The 27,764-nt window shown below is 35.6% G+C and overlaps 2 protein-coding genes across 4 annotated transcripts in view; one reads left to right on the forward strand and one right to left on the reverse strand.

Moving 5' to 3' along the window:
• Positions 1 to 27,764, reverse strand: part of LOC139964033 (uncharacterized) — a 76,007-nt gene that overhangs the window by 13,161 nt on the left and 35,082 nt on the right. For 2 of the 3 annotated variants that reach the window (XM_071965364.1, XM_071965356.1), the window contains exon 6: positions 696 to 10,421. The exons of the other annotated variant lie outside the window; for it this stretch is intronic. The gene's annotated coding sequence lies outside the window, so the exon portion shown is untranslated. Of the gene's footprint in view, positions 1 to 695; positions 10,422 to 27,764 lie in introns of those variants that run through there. 3 annotated transcript variants of the gene reach the window in all.
• LOC139964002 (sal-like protein 1) lies at positions 164 to 27,689 on the forward strand. Its single transcript, XM_071965296.1, has 2 exons — positions 164 to 683; positions 19,703 to 27,689. Exons 1-2 carry the CDS (start codon positions 563 to 565, stop codon positions 23,578 to 23,580), a joined length of 3,999 nt encoding a protein of 1,332 aa, XP_071821397.1. The 5' UTR covers positions 164 to 562; the 3' UTR covers positions 23,581 to 27,689.

A 27,764-nucleotide genomic window follows, 5' to 3' on the forward strand; every position in this document is an offset into this window, starting at 1 on the left:
ATTTAGGTTAGCTCATATTTATTGAATGCGCCATACGCGGAGTGAGAACAAGAGGCTAAGAAAAATCGATCGCTCTGTTTCTATTGAAATCTAACCCCCCCTTTGCTGCTGAATTAGTGAAGCTTTTGTAACAATCCTTCCTCGAATGCTGATATGAATGGTTTGGCTATTGCCATCATTTTTTGTTAACAAATGCAGAAGTTTTCTGTTCTTATTTTCTTCGTCAAGTTTTCGTGGTTTTGAAAAGTGCATTTTAATATAATGCCACACATGAAGTTGAATGGCTGATTTTAGCAATAGATGAATACACATCAGTGTCACTGACCAATCAGAGAACAGCGAACGACCATCGACGGTGAAGCTCACTGAAGTGTGTTACTAGTAGTGTAGCAATTCCACGTGTATCGCGCGTACTACCGGAACTCAGCCGAGAGAAGGAAGGTTGGTACCCGCGACTATACCGCCTACTACAGAAGAGTTTCGTGCAAAAAAAAAGACACTAGGTGAAGTAAAAACTAAATGTATTCTTTCTTACAGTGGCCTTAGTGAACGAGCCGCCGGCATGTCAAGGCGTAAGCAATCAAAACCGCAGCAGCATTTAGGTGTTATTAGTGGCGAAACCAACAAAATCGCCGGGGATTCTGTGCGAGAGGAATCCGCGCCGTCCGTCTCGGAGAGCAACGGTGAGTATAGTCTACCAGCCCTAAGCTTCTTGTCATAGGAGCAATGTAGGGTACTACTAAGAAGCAGCGGTTCAGGGTCTTGGAAACTAAGATAATCAAACAAGTTTCTACCGATGTTTGTCGGAGAATTTATTTTTTGCTGGAAATTGTTTAATATTTTTCTTCGAAGATTTTCTCATTTTGTAAATTGGACCATGGACATGGGCTGCAAACGGTTTTGCATTTTATCGCCTTACGGCGTTCCTCTACGTTTCTACAGGATTTTCATGGTCCATTGATTATGGGCATCTTAACTCCATGGGCCTCTTTTCTTGTGCTTTTATATTCTTATTCAGGTGGATAGTGGGGTCGTGTTTGACTACCGTAAACTTTTTTCGCACCGTGGAAAAAATAAATAGAAGAATGCTGTCAGAAAGAGTGATATGTAAATAAGTCTTTATTCACATGGAGGGGTAGGTAGGTAGGGACCGTTACGGTTGTAACGATTAACTAAGCCAAATATTTATATTTTTCTGGAAGAGCTTTCTAGTGTTCACCCAGTCTTATGTATCGCGCATTGCGTTACGTAACTATTTTTAATAGCATAACATGACGCTTACAATAGTTAAGAAACTAAGCTAAGGCACTAAAACAAGGTGGTTGGTATGAAGGAGAGCACATCAAACACAAAGGTCCTACAAAGTTGACCTGTGACACACAATCTCCCCCACCAACCTTAAATGCTATAAATAGTCACAAATAATTACCAACACCAAATCTCTTGGATGGTAAAATTTGAGTGTTCAGTTATTAAATTTGATTTAATTTTTACAATAGCATTTTGAGCAGAGACCACATTCAGCTAAAAAAAATATACTATAGCCTACACTAGTTGCTTTTGGAGTGAAATTGTACATTTTCTCTATTTCTGTTTATTAGCTTTGCAAATTTGCTCTATTTCTAATGTTATTAAAGTCTTAACTTATATATTTTCCTAGGACTACATATCAGGTTACTTACTGCAGCTGGTACAAGAATATGTGACGATATAACCATAAGCCTAATATATAATTAATAATTAATATGCTTTTAACTACTATTATGAGCTGTTGACATTACCTGAAATATTTTCAGTAGACCCAGGTTCCCTTTCAAGTTCTGTCATTTGCAAACCTTAATTTGTATATTGATTTTCTTTTGACAAACTTAAAATAATCCTTTGCAGTATCCTAGCTGGCAATATGGTGGTATTCTACTTATAAGTGGTTTTACCGGTACTCAGGGTTCTTATTACCAGTATGCCTATACTGTTATATTGGCTTTATGCAAGTTCATGTCTAGATTGTAAGTTCATGTAACATTGAGCAGCTTATTGTCCTTTTTTTTTTGTTAATTTTTATAAATAGCATATTAATTTGGTATATTTTGCATTTAGATATTTGCAATCAACTGTTCTGTACTCATCGGAGATACAGTAATATTTTGTCTAAACAGAATTCACTCTGAAAAGGGATACATGTTTTAGTTCATTGTGTAACATTGTTACACAACAGTTTATAGACTACCCTGTAGACATTTGTGCCATTTTTAATTTCAGGAATGTTTTAAGATTAGATAATGTCATAAGAATAGAATAACATTTTCTCAAGTCGATACACTCGTTAATTGTAAAACGTAAAGATGAAACGTAGTTGCAACATGCTGATTCAAACATAAAACAACTCACCAGTTTGGGTATTTCTTAACAAGCAAAACACACCCCCTACGAATATATGGGAGAACAATAAAAGAGTTTTAATCTTAGTGTCAGTCAATTTCACTGCTATTGGAGTGAAGCAATGTATCTTTTTCTTAACTCATTTTTCAGGCTGTTATTACATTCAAAATAGTATAGTCTGTCATTAAAATTAGTCTGTCATTTAACATACTCTGTCGCTTAAGGTTTTAAGTTATCATAAGAGACATTTGTCTTAATCAAAAATTGTCAAATTGCCTTTCTCAGCTTGTGTCATAACAACACTTGGAACAGTTCTGTTTCTCACATGCTATTTAACATTGAAATAATAGTTCCAACACACAATGAAGGATGCTGTTCAAGGTGTGTTGAAATTTATGTAAAATGCTGTGAGAAGTTTGTAGCACATGTAGCTTTGTTGGATTCAATATAGTCTATATGCCAAGATGATGGCTTGATCCTCCCAGATGACCTCAATAGTGACAAAGTTCTGAATGCAAAGAATTTCTTCCTCACATTCTCTTGTTATACTATCAGCCAAGCCTCTACCTACTTGTTTATAACATTTGTTCTCAGAAAATTATAAGCCCTGGCCATTCCATCTTTATAGATAGAAGTTATTTGTTCACAGAGTCTTTTGCGTGTCAAACAATTGCCACATTGAAATCAGATTCTCTATGGAGAAGGTTGTTTGTATTGTGTGAAAGCAGTCAAGCATATCAGAAATATTTCATGTTGGATACTCACTTTACAGACCTGTGCCATTGATTCTGTTTTTACTTTTGTTTCTGTACTCTGTAAAATGGTCATAGCTGCTTCATACTCCATTGCCCCCTCCAGTGTATATTAACTTTCTCAGTTTAGAGATTTATTTCACAACATATTTTGGTAGATTTTATATGATTCGACACAATTTCCTGAAATTAACATGTTTCAATGCAATTTTAACAGGCTATGTCAACTTATAAGACAACATATACCAAGAAATTTAACCTACTTTTTGTTCCCAAAAAAGTTGCCATTTCAACCCTAACAATGTTTTTTATTTGTTTTATCACAACCTGAAAAAAATTCAACCTACAAAAGAATGGCTGAGGGTTCAATATTTACATAAAATTGTTTAATGCAATAGGACTTCAGGTTCAAGCACAGGTAAGAATGGCTCACAGTTCTTCTCAAGCAAGAGTAAATTTTTTTTAAACTTCTGTTTTAATAGCCCATTTCACACTATTTCTATGGTTCAACAAATCCTACTTAGCCCCACTGTATGAGTTAATAAGTACTTCTATTGAATACAGTTTTACAACTAACTTTGTTGTCACAGTTAGCTGTCACAAACTGTTTTTGTTTTTGGAACTATTGCATGGTCATCAAAATTTGTACCAAACCTGCACAGTATCACACAAAAGAAGATTTCCATAGGTTGAACTGAGGCACCCTATAGATATTTTTGTCACCTAATGAAGGTTAATAATGAGCGAGTATAAAAATACAACTGGGCATCGATTATCAACTTGTCCATCAACTTTGTCCATCAAATTCATCAATTGCAAACCATTTTCCTTCATTATTTGAAATGACATTTTAAAATAGTAGTAAAATGTTTATACCAAACTACATTGGTATGGGATTTTTCATAGGTTTATAGCTTTGCAAAATGTCTCACCATTAACTCCTCTATAAGTGACAAATGTAAAAAGAAGTACATAAACTTTGTATATAAACATTTTTCAAACAGGTATGTGCTGTAAACCCTCTTCTTTGCCATTATTATCCTTGTTAACTAATTCAAGTGGATTGTCACAAATTGGAGTGCACTTTACAGTACAAATTTTGACGGTGGTAAACGTCTAAGGGAAAACCTATGTATGGAAATGTCGTAAGAATTTTCATTTCTTTGAAGAAGAACTGAATTTTGACATACAATTCCGAGTCTACAACTCGAATAAACTTTTTTAGTATTCTGCAGATGAGAGCTCTGCTTAGTCTTGAACCACAACAGATCTCTTGTTACACAGTGCGGTTTTCCTTTATTTTGTGGAATTGGCTTTTCGTATGCAGTGGTTTGGAATAGATTCAGGTGAAGAAAGAAATCCTTAGGTCTACGAGAGTGTCTTATATTATATCATTATGAATGATATTTGTACTTCTGCATTGTCTGGTTAACTCTGACACAGACCATTGTGCATTCACTGCATTGCCACTCGTTATGCTTCGCCAGTCCTGCCACTGTAGACACTTATTATTGTAAAATTATATACTTCAAACAGTAGATAAACAAGGAAAGGGGTAGCATTTTACCACAGTATAGAAAGGATAATGAATCAAGCAGCATACTTTGTCCATCAGTTGGTGAAAGCTTTTGCCAAAATTAGAGTTTATGAACCAGGAAATGAGTTCCAAGTATTTTTAGGTAATTCAAAAGGGAAAATATTATTTAAAGTCGTGCACAAAGATTGAAAAGTTTACAAAAGGTTTGGAAAGGTTGTTGTTATTAGTAAGTGATTACTAACAATTGCCATTGGTGACCCTCCCCACCCCCAATGGAGCAGTACAGTACAGTGCAGTAGAGATAAAAAAAAATGATGTGATTGTCCATTTTGGTCATCAATACTTTTGCGATGATATGGATATTAATTTTGTACTGTCATTGGCAAAATCAAGTCCATGAGAACACAAATATAAACTTGATTTATCAGAATGGAATGTCCTGACATGTCCTGATTCACACAACTTAGTCACAGTCGGGAACTACAGATATGCCTAGATTCTTCCTCAGTAGACTTGTAATGCTTTTCTTATAACTGAAAGGCTTCATATATACTTTGACTAATTTTGACTAATTCCCAACGCACCCGTACTTGAAAAAAAAAAAAAAAAAGGCAAATCGGTCTTAACCATTAAAGCATGCTGTAAATGAAAACTATGGATGAATTTGAAATTTTGAATGCCAAAATACTTGTTCTAACAAATTAACAAGAACAACCCATATTGTTTGAAACAACTGTTACATACTAACATTATCAACTAAATTTGAAAACCAAAAATTTATGGAGTGTGAAAAAAATTGTAAATCTCCTTAAAGCACGATTAAAACTGCTAGTTAGATTAATGTTGCACAATTATTTAACAATCTTGAGAACCTCACTACAAGTTTAGACATAAGTCGGAGCTTTCATTATAACTTTTTTATGTTTAAGCCTAGGTTATTCTTCACTTTGGATGGAAGCTGTATACATCTATGACCCTTTTAGCAGCCTATGTCAACAATTTTTTTAGACATCTATTCTTGACATAAAGAGGCTTGTAGTTGTTTTCTTGTGTAGATATGAAATTTCCAAAGACTGATTTTATATATGCGATTGTGGACTTCAGATTTCTTGAAAACAAAGACAGTAAATACAGAATCCAAACAGTCGAAACTCGAAAGTATTTCCAATGATTAATTGGAACTGATTTGGCAACAAGAGTTAGGAATATTCTTGTCTGTTTGCTCTCACAGTGCTAAGAAAGTAAACTCTTACTAATATCAGTTTTGATTTCAACTGGGAAGTAGGTAATCTACTTTATTTAATGTTACCTAGACTTATTTAACAGTGCATCAAAGGTTCAAGCCTTGGAATAGTCCTTCCGTTTACCTTTTCGTAACCTTTTCTTAACCTAAGGTAAAATAGTATATATTCATAAAGGCACAATGAAATTTCCTGGTATGAAGTTTAATAAACGTTGTAGGGAAATTTAAGTATTATGTTCCAAAGAATAAAAAACAAAGCCAGAACGCCCCCAATTAATTGTGGTTTTCCAAAGTTTAACAAACGATGAAATTCTCTTGTAGTGGCCAACAGTAAATTGATAAAACAAAATTGGTGGGTTTTTTCTTCATTCAATAATAAGGCGTGTGACACCAAAAACTTGGCATTCTACACAAGGAAATATAAAATGTCTTTTTATATGTTGATATATTCTGCAGTTTACCACATCCTTCAAACTTAAAATGAATTTGAAACTGAACGAACTAAGCCGCCCTCCAAGATTTTGTTTTAATCAATGAAGATTTGGGATCATTCACTTATTTCTTCTCAACAGAAACTTTTGATAATTAATTAGTATTAATCAGATGTAAGCAGCAAAATTTCATAGAAAATTTCAGAGTTTCATACATTTATGTCAATATTTGAAGTTGAGTTGACTAGCTAGTGTAGCACATTATTATTATGTTATTTTAATATGGAATAGCATAAAAGATTATCTGTGAGGCAACTGAAAAGTCAAATTTTCAAACTTGCACATTTTGTATACATTTTTCAGGGGAAAATATGACAAAACTGTGATGTTGACCATTTGTATTTTTTTTTTGGAAATTAATGAAATCATTATTCAGTTATGACTTTAATTATACCAGTAAGAGTAAAATTGTGTCTGTAATGTAAGATGTATGAGCAATTTGGCAGGTTTGATATTGACAAATGAAGGAAAAGGCTGTTTAAGGAGATGAATTAATTCAAGGATTCATGTTCAATCCTACTGTACTTGCTAGGGCAACCAATCACTGTAGTTCTACCACTGTAATATTTAAGTTTGCATCATTTGTTTTAATACCATTTCTTATATCTTTTAACTTTTTAATTTCTAATAACTTTATTCATTCCTCCACGTTTTGTAGCAGTAATTGCTACAGTGGTAGTCTGTCTATGCACTAGCTGTGCCAATTTTTAGCTTGTGTAAATTTTACAAAAAACATGGATAATTCATACAGTTTCGCTCGATGAAGATGTCAAACTTTTCTTTCCTAAACAAAAGCTAGTTATAAGGTTTTGACAGAACACAGAAAGCTGGCACCAATTAAAAACATCTATTACATTGAAGTTACAAACAAGACATTCTTCATCCAACCCCCTTTTCTAAACCATCTGGGCTTTTAGAGATTGCAAAAAAAGGTTTTTTTTGCATTGCATATGGATTTTATTATTTTTTTGTGGAGCAATTATCCTTTATGTTGTCCCATTTTCTCTAGTCATTTATTTCACCTGTCATATAAATGCAGACAAGTATGAAAATTTCACCTTCTTTCATTTCATATCATCCAGGTTTTATGCTCTCTAATTAAGTACTAAACTAATTTGTATCTGTTCCTGGCCTTGAAGCATGAAATCTGCTCATCTCAGGCCCCCCTGCTTGTTATTTCATCTGCGTGTTGTTACGGCCCGATATTACCAGTTGGCATAATAGATTTACGTTAGGAAGTGTTTACCTCGCAGACGAATCATGTCAAATTTTATTATCTTGTAATAATATTTTTTCAGCATCAGTCATATCACGTCTATCAACTTGTTGCTAGTATATGTATGTATAACGTGATCGTTCATCCACAATGTCAGGAACAGTGCAAAAAAAAGAAGAGTAATAATCTTGTCTCAGCAGACAGAACAAACGAGAAGGGGGAGGAATTGCCTCGTCTACTGCAGGAATCATGCACAAGATTTCTTCATACGCCAGCTGCTTATTAATATGACACTGCATGGCACAGAATTGTATCTTTGGTTCACAGTTTTGATGCTTATATCAAATTGTACTGTATATTAAACATTTCTACTGTGTAAACCTCCAATTAAGCAAACTTATGGATTATTGAGTACTATTTTTGCTCAAAAAAAAACATTCTTATGTTCCTTCTGTTTTTCTTTGCTTTGCATCAAAACTCAGGATATGAATAAAATACTGTTAAATTGCTCTAAATTTCTCATATTAAACAAACAGAATATTCTTCAAGAATTTATTTCAATTTTGATCAAATTAAACCATTGTTGTAGCTATTGTCACCCAAAGATGGCTTATTTTATAGTTCTTGATTATCATTGCTATTGATTTGGAACATGTCTGACTCTGTACAGTAGGTGACTGGAGCCATGCAGATAGTTTTATCTTAAATTAAAGTATTTGCGATGTATGTAGATGTGTGTGACAACGCTGAATACAGGTGATCTGAATATGAATTAGTTAATGAAAACCAGCTGTTTTATGCATACATTAAATCCGCATATTTATTTTTTAATTTTTTATTTTAACTTGAGGGGCAGTGACGTCATAATGTATGTAAAAACTAAAATGGATTCTAAAATTTGCAAAGGAAAGGATTTCTTTTTAATAGTAAAGCAAGTTTGCAACACTGAACAAAAAAGCTGTAACATATGGGAGTACTTATAATTAATAATATTGACACTCAGCAATATGTATTTGAATGACTCAAAAACTTTACACAGCCAAAGTTAAGGCTTACAATAATTTCATGTTGAAAATATTCCTGCAGCAAATGAGTTTTAACCATCGTATAATCCGCGACAACTTTCTATGAAAAGGTCATCATCTAATAAGAATAACCGAAACTATCGGCCAGCATTTACTAATACAGTATCATCAGAATTACAAAGCTAAAAAAAAAAAACTTATTTTACTCAACCAATTATGTCCACACCGTGGCGTCAAATAATTATCTAGCTTTAATTAACCTACCAGTTAATATCTTTCCATTAGTGTCAGCCAACTCTATATTCTTTCTCTCATTGCCATATTTCTGAAGTGATTGCTGGTCTATTCAGACTATAGTGTAGAGCTCATTTAGCCAGCATGTTTTTAATTTGTCGTATTTTTCTAAATAGTGAGAATGCTTGTGAGTATTAATGACAGGATAATAATTGCCACGAAGGGCCCTCGATGTGGTGAGCTTATACTTGAAATTAATAATTGCTTTCCCCGGTGCTGATGTCACACTGCAAGTTGCACGATATGTAATATATGCGCCGTCGGTTACGTAACAGATTGCCAGAAAAAGGATCTGATAAAATATGTAAGTACCATTTAGGAAAACAGATATGCTGGCACTCGTGATTGTTCAGAGCTCTTGAACATGTTTGATTAAACGTGGGGGACAATGAATTTGATTGTATATGCAGTTATGTAATAGATGGAAATTGTTATCGCAGCACGAAGAAAACCCTCATGTTTTCGTGTGGTTTTCTCTCTCGTCCAAAGTTTACCAAGAAACGTTGTCGAAACTAGCAAAAGAGAAACCAAAGGGAATGGAGATGGGAAAGAATAATATTTTTGTGATACTGAAAAAAAACATAAATGGTCACCAGAATTATCAGAAATATTCATGTGTAATATGGCATTATAGTGGGATGATTATTCATCATATAGTATGTATTGTGGCATTTGTAATTCTGGCGATAGTACTAACAGTGTGTGAATGGCATAGTTTTAGCCGTTACATTGGTTATCTTCGTTGGGGCAGTGTATCCTCTGGTTAGATAAGAGAAGAGAACCCAAACACACAATCATTCTTTATTTCTAAAAAACTTGCGGAATATGTTACTCTGCAAGACAAATGAGTCAGAACAATAAATATAATGAACCTTGGCTCGCTGTGAAATTTTTATTTACAATTTGTTTAAAAACACACCTGTTTGGCCTCTTTTGGTAATTTCTGATGTTGCTTATTTCGGCCAACATCATAACTCCTCCCATGTGATATGTGTAGTGATTATTCAGAGATGCTCCCGTAAAAAAGAAAAGCAAAAAGGAAAAAAAAAAAGTCTGACTGGTTATTTTAGACTGCAGACTTCATCTGAGATCAAATGAAAGGTTAAAATTAAAAGAAGGGGCAAGGAATTAGATAAGTTTGCCCCCTTTGTGTGCCCTCATCTGAGTCTAGATGGCAAATCCAGAAAAAGAAAATTTCCATCTTCTGTAAGACTGACATCCTTCCCGGTAGATAAGATAAATGTCTTGTCCGTGATTTATCGCCATCTGCCGTGCCAGCATTATTCTAAGAGGAGGCATTTATAAACAGAGGCATAACTGGCACATAGCAGATAACACAGGCAGAAGTACGGTACCCCCGTCTTCTTGAGTACATTCATATTCGCAGCTTTGGTTATGATGTCCGCAGCGAAGACTTTCGGACGATATCGGCTATCATCTGCAGGCGTCAGAAATTTGGCAACTCTTCTTACGGAAAGAATAAACTGTGGAATGTTGAAAGCAGAGGAGGAGGAGATGCAAAACTTAGAAGTTTGAAAATAAAATCTTGACCTCAATAATACTCAATTTTTGTTCTTCAAAGATTTGATCCAAGTATTCAGAGGCTGAAAGGGATATTCAATTTTTCTATGCTTTTAGCTTTCTTGTCTTGTTTTCATAAACCTTCTATCAGGGGGCCAGAAAATTTTTTGAATTGGGGTTATCGTTTCAAACAACATGATTCAAGAAATAAAGAGAACCGGAGAAGACGAGAGATGCAGGCTCAGCTATGAGCTGGTCAGCCGAAGAGACGATTCTGCTGACAGCTGGTCTCTCTTGAGAAAGGTCAAAGAAAAGTTTGGGGTACAAAGGGGGCCACATAAATTTTTAGTATGAATAATATTTACATACATGCGCTATAAGGTGGGGGTAATGTTTTCCATTCTGAATGCCACAGAACATTGAAAAGTTGCAAAAAGCAAATGTGAACCCTTCCACATTACCCCATTGGTTTGGTTCTCATCACCATTTAGTCAATCAACTGATGGAAGAAAAGTTACTGTAGTTGACTATTTGTTACCTTCATACAATTTTTCTAAGTAGTGCATCCAAATTTTTCAATACCAACCTTGCATTGATAAACATGTACAGTATGTTTTAAGTGAAAGTGAAAATCAATTCTAACATGCTACAGTGGAAATAACAAAATAATAGATCCAGAAGTTGTAAGCAGGGTGAACTGTACCTTGGGTTCCCAAGTTTCTATGAAATATGGTATATGCTTCATTATATAACTGCTGAGAGTTACAATTTCAAATTTCAATGATAATACAGGCTTTTATTGTCAACCATATATAATTTTCCTACCAGATCTATGGATCTTTAAGTTGTGGAGTATGATTTTATTTTTACTTAAGTAATTTTTTTGGTGTGAAAAATAGTGATTCTTGAGTCTACCTATTTTTTTGGGGGGGGGGGGGGCGGTACATAAAAGGATATCCCATTGGCAAACAACGTGACACTAAATAAAAGTACAAGAAGGAGAAACTAATATATTCCACTTTGCATGTTAGTGGAACAAGTTTATTATAAAGAAACAATAGAGGGAAGGCCCCTCCCCCCCCCCCAAATAGGAGAAACAAACAACTAATCACTGGTTTGTTCCTATTTGAAGGAATTGATGAAAACTATCATTCCTTTGTCATCTAATATTAATGAATAAAGTGCTAAAGCCTGTCCTCTTCCTCCAAGATATGTAATGGATATCCTTAATCCGTGTTCTGGTTTTCAAATCAATTCTTTTTTGCAACATCCTTCCTTACCCTGTGAGGCAGGGCAAGATAAGCTGGGGTGGATTTATTTTTTTGGTATGCAGAATAATACCAAATGAAAACCTTGCTAGACCAGTTTTTTTTTTCAAAGCCTTGTACCTGTTTCTCATCGATTTTAATCCTAGTTTTTCCTCTATTGACTGTGATCCGTTTCCATACAGTATTACCTCCAGCTCAGATATTGCTCACATTGCTCCTAGCAGGAAATATAATACTTTGGTGTCCTCTTGACAAGATTGATAAAAAGAAACAGTTTTGTGTAAAGAGAAAATGGTTACGGGTTAAATAATTGCATTTTCTAACAATTCAGTCGTTATCGGGTAGGATAATATTGTAATAGTGATACATTGTACTCCGCTAGGATGATGGCAACGAACAGAGCAGACTTTACGTGGATTAAAAAGATGAGAAGATCTCTCAAACTAGAAACTTTTGAAAAGCCTGTCTATTGAGACGATACAGTATCCTCATCAACTAGGAAATGCAAGTTAATCAGTGAATGAAAAATGCAAGAGCTACTAAGTCCAAGATAACTTTTATGCATTGAAAGTTTCAGTATAAACTGTTCCCAATGCAAGATGTATATATGGATCAAAGGTTGCCAAGTGATTTATGCTTATTAATAGTTTTGCATCAATGCAAAATTAATTTTTTTCTGATTCAAGCTTCTGGGCAGAAAAGTATATTGCCATAGTAGATTGATGACTTTGTTAAATTCATGAAACTACAATTATTAACCAAAGGTCAGTCAGTACCCCCTAAGGAATTTTGTGTCAGAAGCTCCACTTTTCAAGGTACAGTTATAATAATATTAAGATAAAGTAAAAAACAATAGTACCTCTGATATAATAATAATATCACGTTTTTGTGAAGTTGCTTTGACTTTTAAGTAGTTTTTTTCAGTATTATGTTAAGTCATATCATAGTGTTTGCTTTGAATAGCATAAATATTGTGTGACGTTGTGTTTCATACAAGAAACTTAAATGGTTCCTGAGTTATCTAGCTACGAACAGAGAGGTATGTATGTGTGGAGGGGGGGGGGGGGTTGTGTGGGGAGGTGGCTGGGATGAGATCTGAAGTCCCAAAGGAAAGTTAATATCACAATCTAGTACAACAAAACTCTCTACATATCCTACATGTTTCAGATGAAATATCTATTTTTGCATCCAGTTGGGACATTTCTTTCTACACTGTAGGGTTATGTCACGTCGCCTCAGAGCACTCGTATTGTCAGTACGAGCAGTATGAATATCATCATGTTTCTATCAGATCAAGGTTAGGAACTGTTTGTACTGACAATACACCAGTGCTTTCAAGCATGATAATGGGAGGACAGTTAAGAGAGGTATTATCAATTTATCAGTAGAACTTGTCCGATTTATCAATTTATCAGTAGAACTTGTCCAATTTATCAGTAGAACTTGTCCGAACTGGCTGCTTTTTTTGACCGGCAAGCTTTATGTAAAGCTATATAATGGCCACTGGTTATGTTATTGTATGTTTTGGACAGTTACAAAACTGATTACGAAAGTAGTCCGCAAGATTAGGGGTCAATTATATTGTTTTGTACAATACGTTGAGGAAAGATGTTACATGACAACAAGTTTGCTATCAGCCTACATTGATTGATTGTGTTGTTGAAGATTGTATTTTGGCTTCAAACTGAAAGTGAATCTGCAACTACAAGCCATATCAATACTTGCAATATCCTCCTGAAAAGAGGAAATACTTCAAAGCATTCACCAGCTGCATCTATTTTGAATTTAACTAAATAGAAACAGTATTCTCCATACATGCCAGAATTTCCCAGGAAGTAATCTGCAAGCTGTTCTATTTACTTGTATTTGCATGTACAGTTGTGTGTCTGTTACGGGAACACTCAATACTTAAAAAGTTCCAAACCAGTACAGTATGTTAGCCTAAATTGGCCAAGTTTGATTTTGAATTATTTTTGAAAAACTTATGAAATATGGATAAATTTCTTCTAAATTTATGGACTTGTAAATGAACATTTGAAGGACAGACTTGCTCGTTGGCGATCATATTATTTACTTGTTTACTTTTGTTCACATTTGTGAATACATTACTATACAGTAGGAGGTCATCTTAAAAAATAACAATCACCTTGATATCTGATTTGAGTAGTACTGTAGTATATATATATATATACTCTTGGTAGAATGACCAGAACATTAGGGATAGCATGGACACTACCTACTGCATCATCATATTATGAATTCCCTGATTAGGTGTTCTCAAACATGAAAATTTGTGTTTAATATGAAGTTGCAAGGCTTTAATGGTAACCTGTTGTCTTAGAACTTGAATCCTAAAAGCATGTTCATGAGCTGTGTATCAGACAGAGCCTTTCTGTGTTAGTTGACATTACGTTTTATATTATACTATACACATCATATTTCAAATGGAGGTGAGATTAAATCTTTCAAGTTTCTAATAAACAGGAGATGTGAAAGATGTTTTGACATATGATACTGTAGGTTTTCTGGCATAACAATTATTATTACTATTTTTTTTTCCGGTGTCAAGTAAGTACTGTCAAAAAAAGTTGTGTTTGGGGTTCTGTTTGAGAAAGGAAGAGTGCTAGTATGGTATTTGAATTAGCAACTCTCTTCATTGCCAAAGGTAATAAAAAGGCGATATTTTGAAAATCCTTGTCAAAATTTATGGACAAAATTAGCTCACCTAATGTAAGATCATGTGTTGGGACTTGATGCTCTGTGATTGTGAATTATTGTCACGGTTCTAATGATAATGTTATAGCTATTCTGCATTGACCTTGCCCCCAACCATCCTTTAAAATAAGAATCTGTAGAAACCACCGTTTAGGTTTCGCCAAAGATCTGTTCCTGATGAAGTTTTTTCTCGCTTCTGGCTGTCTTTTGTATATGAAAATATTGTCCCTGAAAATTAAACAATTCAGTGTCTTAGGGGCGTTTTGTGCCTTCATGATGTAATGACATGAAACTGTCCTTGATAGATGGTTAAGTTTGAACAAGTATGTTTTTACAAGCTGGAAACAGATCATGTGGTAATTAACCTCCGGGTAGCTGTGATGATGCTATCCTGAGAGCAATACCTGTAAACTTTATCTGCTGTCAGCCGAGCCCCTTTTTTTTTTACTTGTTCCCCTGGAGACCAAAAAAATAAAATAATAAATAACAAATGTAAATGAAAAAGAAAAGAAAAAACACATTGTTGATAAATTTCCTGTGGCGTGAATGTCAAGTAAATTTTTTTTTTACCAAGCATACAAGTATCTGTTAAAACATGTTTTGTCTTACGGACTTCATCGTGGGGCTTAAAAGTAGAATGTAGTTTTGCCATGAATTCTTCACATACTGTCAGGGAAGAAATCTTGAAATTTTTTCATTTTAATTTGGTAAAAAGATTGAAACAGATTTGATGTCTACTGCACAAAAAAGGACTTTAATCAGTTGGAAAGTCTTTGGGGGTGTAATGAATGGATGTATAACATGGATTGGATGCTATCCTTAGTTGTTTCATATCAAGCATGATTGTCACAGACTAACACAAATATACCTCTTTCCATGCAGGTCACATAAAATAGCAACTAGCAAGTTACACAATTGCCTCTGTAAGTGTTTGTACTTTGGGTAGGCCTATACTGTCACGGTATGGACTGTTACATAGGTCAATAACACCGAACTCAACAAAGTTTCATATACTGTAGGTTTGGAAAAAGATACAAATATCCTCCTTCTTTGCTGTTAAATGCTGATGTTTACAATGGTTGAATAATATGTATATTAAATATTATCCTGTAATAACAAGATGGTTTCTAATTATGCTGTTTGGCTAATTTGGTTGTGGTCTGAATGCTATACATTTTGCATTTGCATATAAACCACATTGAAATGATAATTAAAAGAGATAAATCTCCAGCTTCTGTATAGGATATAGACCTGTAGAATAATGCTACATGGGAAAATGTCATCTCATATCTGAGAGTTGAATAATATATATGCAGGTTATGCTAACTTATCAGTAACAATATGTGGTGGTAGAAGGAAATGCACAAAGAAAATATGCATCAGATAACAAGCATAATGTATGTGTTGTCCATCCTGACTGTTGTAATACCAACCAGAGGTTATGATAAGCACTTGACTGGTCAGGAATTTCACGGTGTTGTTAATACAAACTTGGGGTCCTGTGCAAGATTTAAGCATAAGTATATAAAACGTATGTCAAAATACTTAACAATAGAACTACTTTTTTGGTTTCCCAAAAGGGAAAACTATTGAGTCAATCTTACCTGCCTTGCAAAATTGTGAGGGGGACTACAGATTGCAAAGTTGGCAAGGCCTATAAAGCGGATTGCAAAGTCTGTAAATACTGTTGAAGTACAGTTAGAATCATCCAATTATACAGAAATATTGTACTCGAAGCTGAAGCCAAAGTGAATTAATCACATCTCACATCCCTAGTCTATGCATGCCAAGTTCTTCAATACTGCCCTCATTACTTCTTGGCAAAACATTTCCATACTATAGTTTTGATTTTGCACCCTGTAGCATATTGGTTTTTGAAATCTTATATTTTAAGCTATCTCAATGTAACCTAATCATCTTCCAGTTCTAGAGGTGACCAATTTATAGGTCCACTGCATAATCAGGCATGTTTGTCATATTCCATAGGGTCATTTAGCTTAGGCTATGCTTTTTTTTCTCTTCTCAAGGTATTCTGAATATCATTAATTAATGTCTGACTTAAGGAACACAACTCTTTCTGAAGTAATGCAAATATTTTTGAGTTGCTGCATCCATTGGATAGCAAACCCTTATACCACTCATTTACCAAAATGTTAGTGACTTTGAATACCCAAAATAATTATGTATTACAGTCCATTGCTTATCTTGGTTTTAAATTTGAGTTTTTATCTATTATCCATAAGAGAAAATGTGGACCACACACATGGGAACCAAACCATATGGTATATATAGTTGCCATATATTATGTTATGCCTCTTTCCTGGTTAAACTGCTTTTGCAAAACACCACGCACAAACACAAAAGAAGAAGAAAACAAAGAGGATAGAAGAGGATTTAGTCTGGTAACAACAAAACTGACTCCCTTGTTTGATTAAAGAATAGTGCAATCTATGAGAAAAACTTGTGGTTAGTTTAAGAATGTTTGCATACAGACAAACAAAGCCATAAGAGTGTTTGGAAGATGAAGAGGGTTGATGAGGCAGTTTACCAAAGCAGGAGATGTGAGAGTTTTTAACAAAGACAGCTGGATTTTTGTTGTCTTCAAAACTGAGGCAATTCAAAGCATCCCTTTTGAAAAGCTTATTTTATGGAATGAACAACTCTTTCAATCATTGTATAAAAGATTTATTCAATTCTAGTATAATCCTGTTTTGCTGTTTTGTTTGCCTTCAAGTAATTGAAAATTAGCAATAACAGTTTTGAAAGGAGCTTAGTTAAGTCAATGCTATAGTTTTCTGTGGTCTATGGATAGAGTAAAAGTTTTTCACCTTACTAGTGAAATATTTCAGAGATTAACATAATGAGACTTCTAGCTAATAAGTGTCTGTGTCTGCAGTTAAGAATCCAATATTACTTTGATGCACTTTAAATCTGCCGATTAGATTAGTTCATTGCTTTTTGCCAACCTACTTAGGAAATACATTGTTTACCGATAAGCACTTCTTTTCACTGAGGTTTAATTTTTTACCTGACTAGTTCCTTCATTTATTTGTGCATGTGACCCTTATACATATCAACCCACACCCTCCCCCCACACCTCAACAAACATCAATGCTATCCATTGGTCATGTACTCATGTAAAATTTGCACCAGTTCTACAAATGCCATCCTTCAAATGCTTACAGCTATCCATCCAGTAAGCCATGATATCCCATCATAACTGCACAGACTTTCCCATAGAGTAACACTTGGATGGCATGTGTGCACCTCTCATACATTATGATAATAAGTCCTGTAGTCTGTACACATGGAGAAAGCTTTGCATTAATTTGTTAGATTCACAATCTTGTTGACATCCTTTCTTATCATGGTTGCTCTGTTTGCCCTTTTCTTTGTTCCTGAGATTCAATCAAGGATAGTTTCAAGGGTCATAAACAGGGCTAGCTCATAAAACAGAACATCCCATCTTTGTTGGTCAGTGATTCAAACCGAATAAAATGATGACACTTAGCTAACAAAGCAAATAAAGGGCAAAAAATATGTTACTTGGCAAACATGCACTCCACCTAACAGCTTATGCATCAAAGGGCATTTGGTTTGATTACATCATCGTCACGGAGATGTGGCTCTTTTAAGTGTGGACTAAGTGCCGTTACATCCCCTCTCTATATGTTTACACAATAATCTCGTTTCTGATAACGATGATAATTTAAGTAATATTTCTCATTTAACAGGTTAAAAATTAACAGGTCAAAAAAGAATCCTCATTATCTTAAATGAGAAAAGTTCAACAGAGATAAATGAAGACCTAATAAAAAAAAAATCATAGTTAAAAACGTTTATTATGACACTTAAAACAAATGCAGAATATGCTATCAGTACTGTAGTTCAATTAAGAATGAGTAGGCATTTTTAAGATCCTCAAGTTTGTAAGTTAGGGTTGAGGATCTTGCCATTTTTTTCCATTATTAGATTATAGATGCTGTAAGTGGCAAGTTTCAGGATTAATGTAGAAAAGAAAAATAATGTTTACATTTATTCCGTGGTACAACTTGAGACTGCTGTTCATAAGTTTTTGTGAGCCTTTATATTGTTTCTAACAAAATAGATTTTTTGGGGTTATGTTCATGCACTGGGGTGTTTAATATATATCAACTATCTGACATATGCAAAAGGTTGTATGCTTGGGGGTGGGGGGATGGGAGGGGCTAGGTGGTGTTTGATGGCTTACAAACTTTTGTACATGGCTAGATAATGTGTAGAATGATCTATGATGACCTAATTGTCATAGTCATCTCCAAATGGGCCAACATTTGCTACTTTTCTAGTTTCTTTAATGTCACTTTCCATTCCATGTTAAGTTATTGCCCTTAGGCAAAGATTTATTGTATGGCATATGAAATGCATTACTTGATTTGTTGGGTCTCTTTGTTTGGACACAAAGCCAAATGGTGATCTTTAACATATGGAGACATTTTCTGGACATGCATCAGCATACATGTAGTCATGTAGTATTAAATCTTTTCAAATCAACCCTTATCTAAACAACCATACAAATTATCAAAGCATAGCAGGTGGCCCTTTTGACAAGTTTTTTTTTTTTTTGATTGAGATTATGAACTCGGGAAGTTGTGATTGGGTTTATGAAGAAATTTCTTCAGGAATGTTATCACCTATGGCTAGTAGTTGTAGTAGAGGGCAGTATTTCACTTTGCAAAGCATTGAATTTGATCTTTTCATGTATATGTATATGGGAGGGTGCATTCAAGTTTCTCCTGTGTTTGTACTGGTCTCTCCACATTGTTACTCAATTGTATTGTATGAAGACTTCAAACATAGAAAATGATGTGATTAAATTTTATAGATGAAACAGCATTTTCTGTTGAATGTCATGATTTGTCAAGGCCATAAATCCCTCTAACTAGATCTGCTGCTCATGGTTCAACTATCTTTTCAAATTTATTTAAGTATTTGAAGTGTTTGGTTTGGGTTTGCATATGAACTATCAACTACATGTTTGTTTGCTTTCGTTGCATGAAAACAGCTGAAAGGAACGCCTCCTACTTCATTGATTGCAATCATTTTTGGGTCGATGCTTGATACAAAATATAGTAAACTTTGTTACAGTAACAACTCATCCTTGTTAAGTTGTGTACAAAATACTGATGTGGATTTTCTATACTTGCATAAGATTCCATTGATCTTTTAGCTTCAAATGGTCAGACAAATTATCTCTATGATCATTCTTTTCTATCTTTCAGATACCAATGACAACATGCACCTCGACCAAAAAGATGAAACCATGAGTCACCCAGACTCCTCATCAGAAGTCCACATCTGTGGAAACTGCCAGGGAGAGTTCATTGGCACATCACAGTTTCTGCAACACAAAGAATCCTGCAACAAGAAACGAGTAGTTGTGATTATGAATGAGGAGCAAAAGCAACACGATAACTCGGAGAGGGTCAATGAATCAAGTATGACAGAAAACATGGAGGTGGCACCCTCTCCAGAGGTCGAACCAAGAAATCAACATGTCACACCATTAACCCAACCAATCGGGTACTCATCTGTGCAGTCTCTGAAGAACAAGGAAAATCCTCACAATGGTACTCACAATGGTACTCCAGAACCAAAGCCGTCAACCACTAGCTATGAGGGTATCCCGAGAAACCCTCCAACAGAAAGTGATGTCACCAGTCATGCCAACCCCAGTAAGAGAAATGGTGTGAAGCCCTTCCCGTCAAGTGTCGCTGTTATCCAGGAACAGCTATATGCTCTTCATCAGCAGCATCTACAGCAGATGCAGATCATTTTACAAATTCAAGAGAAGATACAAGCTCTTGTTGCAGAATCGTATCATCATGGTGTTAGTAACTTAGCCAAAGAAACCAAAGAGACTATTGTCGACCACTTAACAAGTACCATCAAACCTCCTACATCTACAGAAGCGAGCAGCCTGCCAAAACCCTCGTTACCTCACCCCATCATGCCATCATCCCTGGAGATGTTACAGACTCAAGTAAGGCAGACATCAAGTCTTCCATTTCCTGCCTTTCCACTGCCACTGCCACCGCCTCATCCACCGTTTGACATATTCGGACAGCAACCTCAGACAAGCCTCCAGTCAGGATCCAGCCCATTACAAGTACCTCCCCCTCTACCGTATCCAGGAGGTCTGCTCTCTCACCGAAAAGGCAAACCACCGAATGTTTCTGTGTTCGACCCAAAGTTTACAGACGATGCTTTCTTTCGCCACAAATGCCACTTCTGCCACAAGGTCTTTGGAAGTGACAGTGCACTTCAAATTCACATCAGATCACACACTGGTGAGAGGCCCTTTAAGTGCAACATCTGTGGGAATCGCTTCTCAACCAAGGGTAACCTCAAAGTTCATTTTCAACGGCATCAAGCCCAATACCCTAACGTCGAAATGGACATCACACCTTACCCACCATCTCCACCACCTCACGACCAACCTTTACAACCACCTTCAATTGATCAGATTCCCATGCCTGGTATCCCAAGTGAGTCTTCAAAAACCCCAACTGAAGAGTCACAGTCATCTGGGCAACAGATGGACCTACCTAATTCAGTCAAGAGTAATGACGAGGAAGAAATCAACAATAACGAGAAGGATCATGATTTACAGCAAAACGATGAGGAAAAAGAAACTCCTAGTAACATGGAGCATAGACGTAACGACAGGGAAGAGGGTGATCGTCCCAGCAGTGCTCCGTCCAAGGTGATTTCATCTTCATATTCACCATTAGAGAGTCTACGACGTGCTTCAAATGGCGAAATGGACATAAAGGATATTGGTTCCTCAGACATCCTGCCTGCCAGTTCATCATTTTCAATGCTATCAGCAGATGATATGCTCAAATCATCAGAAACATCCAAACTACAGCATCTCGTTGAGAGTATCGAACAGAAGATCACAGAACCAAACCAGTGTGTCATCTGCCATAGGGTGCTGAGCTGCAAGAATGCCCTCCAACTGCATTATCGAATCCACACTGGCGAAAGACCTTACAAGTGCAAAATATGTGGGAGAACATTCACCACCAAAGGTAACCTCAAGACACACTATGGTGTTCACCGTGCGAAGCCTTCCTTCCCCTCACTACACGAGTGCCCCATCTGCCAGAAGAACTTTGCGAATCCAGTTGTTCTCCAGCAACACCTCAAGCTTCATGCTGCAGAGGATATGATGATGCATTCCACTTTTGACAGTGAGAGTTACTTCCGTGAAGAGTCCCAACAGGAAAAGCGGCCCGAGAATCTGATGGAGTCCCTGCAGGCTCGTTTTAACTATATTAAAGATCCAATAACAAATGGAGATGATGATGGTGATAGTGATAAACATGATTCAACAAGACCATTAGAGGAACCTGAGGATGTGTCAGCTAAAAGATTGAAGCTCACCAATTCATTTTATAATGGTGTTGCAGATGATCAGAGTGCCAATACCAAGGATATGCCATATCATTTGGGCCTACTTCCAACTAAACCGGAGAAGATGACAAATGGAGCCAAAGATACCTCCGAAAGGGAAGATCATTTTGCAGCATCACCATCTGAAGAAGAACAGCGTCTGATGGTAGATGAGACCAGTAGCAACTGTGAAGGTGCTCTTGACCTGACTCCAAAAAGTACCTCGGCATCCCCTGATTCTGTGACGAGTGGTCCAATGTACACAAACTCAGGATCAGAGTATCCTACTATGTTAAAGGGTGAGAGTCTTGAATCTGGCACCAGCTCCCCAGATCCAGATATGGAACACAAGATGTATGGAAATGGGGAGATGCACCCGATGTTTGATTCGGGTATTCCTTCTTTCCTCATGGGACGACATAGGAATAGGTCGAACACCACCTGTTACTTCTGTGGAAAGACATTTGCTTGTGCAAGTGCACTGAACATTCATTACAGAAGCCATACCAAAGAACGCCCATTCAAATGCGACGTCTGTTGTAAAGGTTTCTCAACCAGAGGAAACCTCAAGCAGCATATGCTGACCCATAAAATAAGGGATATGCCCTCTCAGCTATTAGGTATGCATTCACCAGTATCAAGCTCTATGATCAATTACGGTGAACAAAGCCCTGTCGATACACAGTCCTCAGGAGGCACGGATGACCCTGCTCCGACGAAGAGAACACCATCCAATCGTCATCAATGCAATGTTTGTGAAAAGCAGTTTCAATCAGATAGTGCTCTCCAAATTCATGTGCGAACCCACACTGGCGAGAAGCCTTACAAATGCCATATCTGTGGAAGAGCATTCACAACTAAAGGCAACATGAAGGTACACCTTGGAACCCACATGTGGAATGGGGGCTCACGTAGGGGAAGAAGAATAACCATGGACACACCTTTGATGATGAGTCCCAAAGAGAGTGACATCTACCGTAATGAAATGTTTGGATTCAGGCCAAGTTTGGATTATCCCTTCTTTCATTACCCGCCTCCTCATCCCTTGCTCAATGGATTTAACCCTCTTGGTAAACCCAACGAAATCTCTGTCATTCAAAATCCACACAGCTTGGGTCTGCAGTATGTTCCTACATCTGATTCATTACTGATGAAAAATGGAAAGTCGGGAGAGACCGTCTCGAGTATTTATACACGTCCGCAATCTTCTGGAGGGTCAGGAAGGTCAAGTCCAGAGAAACGGTTGTATTCTCCACCACTGGATGTTGAACGTTCTACTACATCATATCCTCCTTCTTCCCAGGCAATGGCAACTATGAACTACCTCCATCTCGCAAGACAATCAGCGAGATCTGAATCTGGGCGAGTCAGTCCCGACATGGGATCCTACATGGCATCAGAAGATAACCGACAAACATTTCCTACTGCACCCAAATCGCCATTGTTAAAGGTTAATCCATTGTCCAGAGAATCTTCATCTGCAAACTACCTCCACCTGAACCCATCTGTCGACTCTAAATCCACTCGTTACAACTCTGAAAGATCCACCGGCTACCTCTCAACAGGATCAGAGTCCCGGCTGTTACCATCACCAGGACGCGGCGATCACGATAACATTTCGGAGAAGGAAGTAGGGCAAATGGAAGACTCCTTGAAAAGTGCATCACGAATGGTAGACCAACTGCAGCCTCAGAGAGTGTGAACTTAAAAAAGTAGCTATTAACTTTAATAGGTGAAACAGCTAGAAAACCAAAGATTGCAAATATTTAAGCTTGGAAGATTTCCAACATGTCTAAAAGTATAGAAAGTTCACAAATATGCTAAACAAAATTTAAACTGAGTCGGATTTAAATGGCAAAGAGAACATCTGTTGCATAGTTTGTTACTTGTGCTTCCATTTTTCTTACAGATGGCAGTTCAGCAAAGCTCTGTAAAATAATGTTATATGTGATCTTCCGAGTAGTTAGCTTTAAAATTTGAATCAAACATTTGAGTATCAACCAAAATAATTTTTTTCACCACCTAGCAAACAAAGCACTGTCACTAGTTTCTTTTAACATAATACCAGGTCATTTTAGGTAAAGGAAAGAAGACTGTCTTTACATCTAAAGACTTTGTTTTCATTTGTCTAGGAAATAGGTAAGGACTTACCTAAAGGAGGTTGTGTTTCGAAGACGAACCCTATATTTTCTTGTTTGTTTTAAATAATTTGTTCATCTGGTCAAATGAAACATCGTTAGTTTTTTATGCCAATGGGCAAACTCTGGGACAAGATCAGACCCTTTTGGGATTTCTCTAAACACATTGAGTCACTAATGTAATTGCCCTATTTACCCAATTGCTGGCTTCCAAAAAAAGAAAAGATTACAAAAGCTACAAAACGAGGCCATTGACATCATGAACTACAGAAAAATGATGTCAAACATGCAGATGGTTTCAAATTGGTCTATTTGTAGAAATTATGTCTTTTCTAGTCATTCTGTCTTAAAATTAGGTTGATACAGGAATGTGAAAATGCAGGAAAGATAAAAGGTTGTTTAAGATTTCCATGTTTTAATTACGAAGCGGGATTGCATATAAAAAACCCTCAAAAATTGCTAGTATTTCTTTTCAGAAAAACAAATTGTTCCTCCTGCTGTTGAAAAATGTTAAAATACTGAGGACATGTTGCTTTCACTACAAAATTACCATTTACATTAGTTGTAGTGAAAAAGTTGTGCCATGATTTTTGGAGCTTTGTTCAAATGTATCCAATTATAAAGGAACTATGAAGCAAATCCATTTCTTTTCTTATCACAAGGAAGAACCATAGAAACAATGTCATCAGTCATGACCACAGCAAATAAGTTGTTTCTTTACCAAAGAGACGGTTCTTTACCAAAAAGACGCTAAAACTAAGTATGTAACCAGAGTGCTGACAACCTCAAGAAAGGTTGCCTCTGCGAATAGACACATCAGGTATTCTACTTGACGTAACTTGTATTTTTAACTATTCTTTTCTTGTCAAGGAAAGCTCATCTTAAAAGTAAAAAAAGCAGATAGATTATAGAGCTAGGGGCTGGAAATCTTGACCAACCTTATTAGCATTGAGACTACCAGTTGCACCTTACAGGCAGACTGGTCTACCATACTAATAAGAACGAGACGTATTCTTTACCAGGCAAATTTAAAACATAGCCTAAAGTGATGATTGTGTTATTGTTTTATACCTATCCACATCTTCAAATAATATTACTGGTAGCTGTTAGATTTGAAGAGCACTCCAAAAAAACTGCTGCTTTGATAATGTTTTTTTTTGGCATGTGTATATCTGTCGCTAATTGACCAATCTTGTTCCTTATCATTTTTTTTTGTATTTTAACCTTGCTCATTTTCTTTTCTATATTTACATTCAGTGTGCTATGTATGAAGAGTACCTATTGGTGTTTCACTTTGCTATGCATAAACAAGCCAACATACAAATTTACTCGCACCATTTGAGGTATTCTGTTAATTTCTTTCGATAGTTTTATGTAATTGTACAAATTGTTTTCCAAAACATTCATGATGATCTTTACCACAGCTGATTAAGTAGTGTAGGACTCAAAATACTGGACCAAATTTCTTTCATTTTTTTTCCGTTTTTGTTGTGTGTGTGTTTAAAAAGTTCTACTAGAGTAATATTTCCTCAGTGATTCTAATTTTTTGTTACCAATTTTTATTTAAGAAAGGAAAAAATTATCTGCATATTCTTTTGTGGTCCTATCAAATGACGGTCCTCATTTGTGTTTTTAATTTCATTTTCGTTTTATTTTCCTACAAATTTGTCAGTTGATTTATCAGATACTACTTAGTGCAACATGCTGTTCTTTCATGCACAATTAAACACTTTTTCACCTAAAAAAGCAACCTGTTAGATTTGAGTTTTCATTTTCACTAAATGGTGACACTTACAATCGTGTACATAGAACTGATACTTTTTATCAAACTTATCCATTATTGTAAATTTAGGACATTTAGTATTGTTGATCTTTCTTTTAATGGCAAGGAGTGATCATGAACTGGATATGGTCTTGTAATCTCAAATATTTTTCATGGAACTTGATCTCCAATATTTTTCGTCTCCACATGTGAATATTTTGTACAGTTTTGTCACATAAGGTCAAAATAAGATCCTAAATCAAATCTCCTTCTCTACATGAAATCAATATTTGCATCAAAATATTGTTAAGTAATTATCAAGAAGCCAGCTTTTAACTTAAGATGTACAAAAGCATTTTTTTTTTGGACCTCCATGAAAAAGACTTTCAAAAAAACCAGTACAAAGTTCTATACATCTTGTGATTTGTTATGAAGTGGAAATTGCTTTTCAATTAATGACATAAAAGACCAGTTGCAAAGTGGGATAGACTATATGACACACCCGGTTTAGACAGGTTTTCTGTCATGTTTGAAATTGAAAGGTAGTTGACATATAGTTGTGTCACCTCTGCCAGTAATAGTGTACATTTTGAGGCAGGAGACATTACCTTACAAACTTCAACCAACTGCTTTAAAGAGACATCCCTGGATTTGTTTTGGTACTGCCGATATTTTAAAGAGTTTTTATTACGTTTTCTCAAATCTGCTAAAAAAGACCAAAACTGGTGAACAATGATGATACTTGTCGTGGACATTATAACTGCTTCAATCAGAGCAGCTTTATTCACTGTGATATTAAATTGTGTAACTGAATCCACTGTTGAACTGACTCAGAATATAGTGGGAACCGCTTAAAAAACTTTCAGCATATTTAGCATATACAAAACAGATGACATGTAATGACTTGTGAACTGAATCCAACATCACGGTTGGTTCTCGCATATTTATATTTATAAAAACTCTCTCTACATCTGTGCATGCATAAATAATTTCACTAGATTCTCACTGGAGATATATGGCACAGGTTGTTTTGTCTTTTTTAGTTTCTTTCAATTCAGTCTTCTAGACAATGTTTTAATCAAAACTTAGCAGTCTTGGAAGTTGATTATTTTCTCGATATTAGATGTCTGTGATGCACCAGTGCATTTACTACAATGTACAGTAACTATTCTTACAAGTACTTTGTTACGAAAGAGCATAATTATGTATTAATAGCTTTTATAAACATGATCTATTAACATTCCAAAGAGATTACTAACAGAGCATACTAGATCATATCTTACAACTACTTCGTTCTAATCGAGTCCGAAAATTCCCTCGTCTTTGTCAAAAATTGTTTTCAATAGCTGTGTGTGATATTTTTCTTGTGCATTTAGTATTCCTATTTGTAAAAGATTCTACCAGGGTAATAGGAATATTAATATGCTTTACTCATTTTTTATATTTTTTGTGGTCTTTACTTTTTCATTTTTAATCCTTGAGTTTGATTCTTTCGTTTCTTTCTTTCGCCTCCCGTTCTCTCTATTGACTCGGGACATACAACATTTCGCTTTACATCAGTGTTTCAGTGTTTGACTAACTCGTATGTGTACAACATCTTGTTCTAAAAACGGAAAAGAAGAAAAAAAATGAAATCAGAATTTTGTAAGGTAGAAGATTGCTGAACACCATTGTAGATTTTATCATGACTATTCATTCATTCATTCATTCATTCATTCATGGGTAGTGTTAGTGATATGGGTGCTTCTGGATAACGACTTTGGCAAGAGGGTAAATAAACAATACTCAAAGTTGATATTCAGATTTTTATCCAAGAGTTTGTTTAGTGTCTTAGTCAATTCTTGTGAAATGTTGTATATTTTTGTCGTAAATGGAGAATAGTTTATGGAATAAATATGCACTCATACTTTACGCAGCTTTTGTCACAATCATTTATCTGTGTGCGATATTCTCAAATGTCTAATGTAAAAAAAAAAAAACAGTCCA

Source organism: Apostichopus japonicus, chromosome 3 (assembly GCF_037975245.1).
Source record: "Apostichopus japonicus isolate 1M-3 chromosome 3, ASM3797524v1, whole genome shotgun sequence".
Lineage (NCBI taxonomy): Eukaryota > Metazoa > Echinodermata > Holothuroidea > Aspidochirotida > Stichopodidae > Apostichopus > Apostichopus japonicus.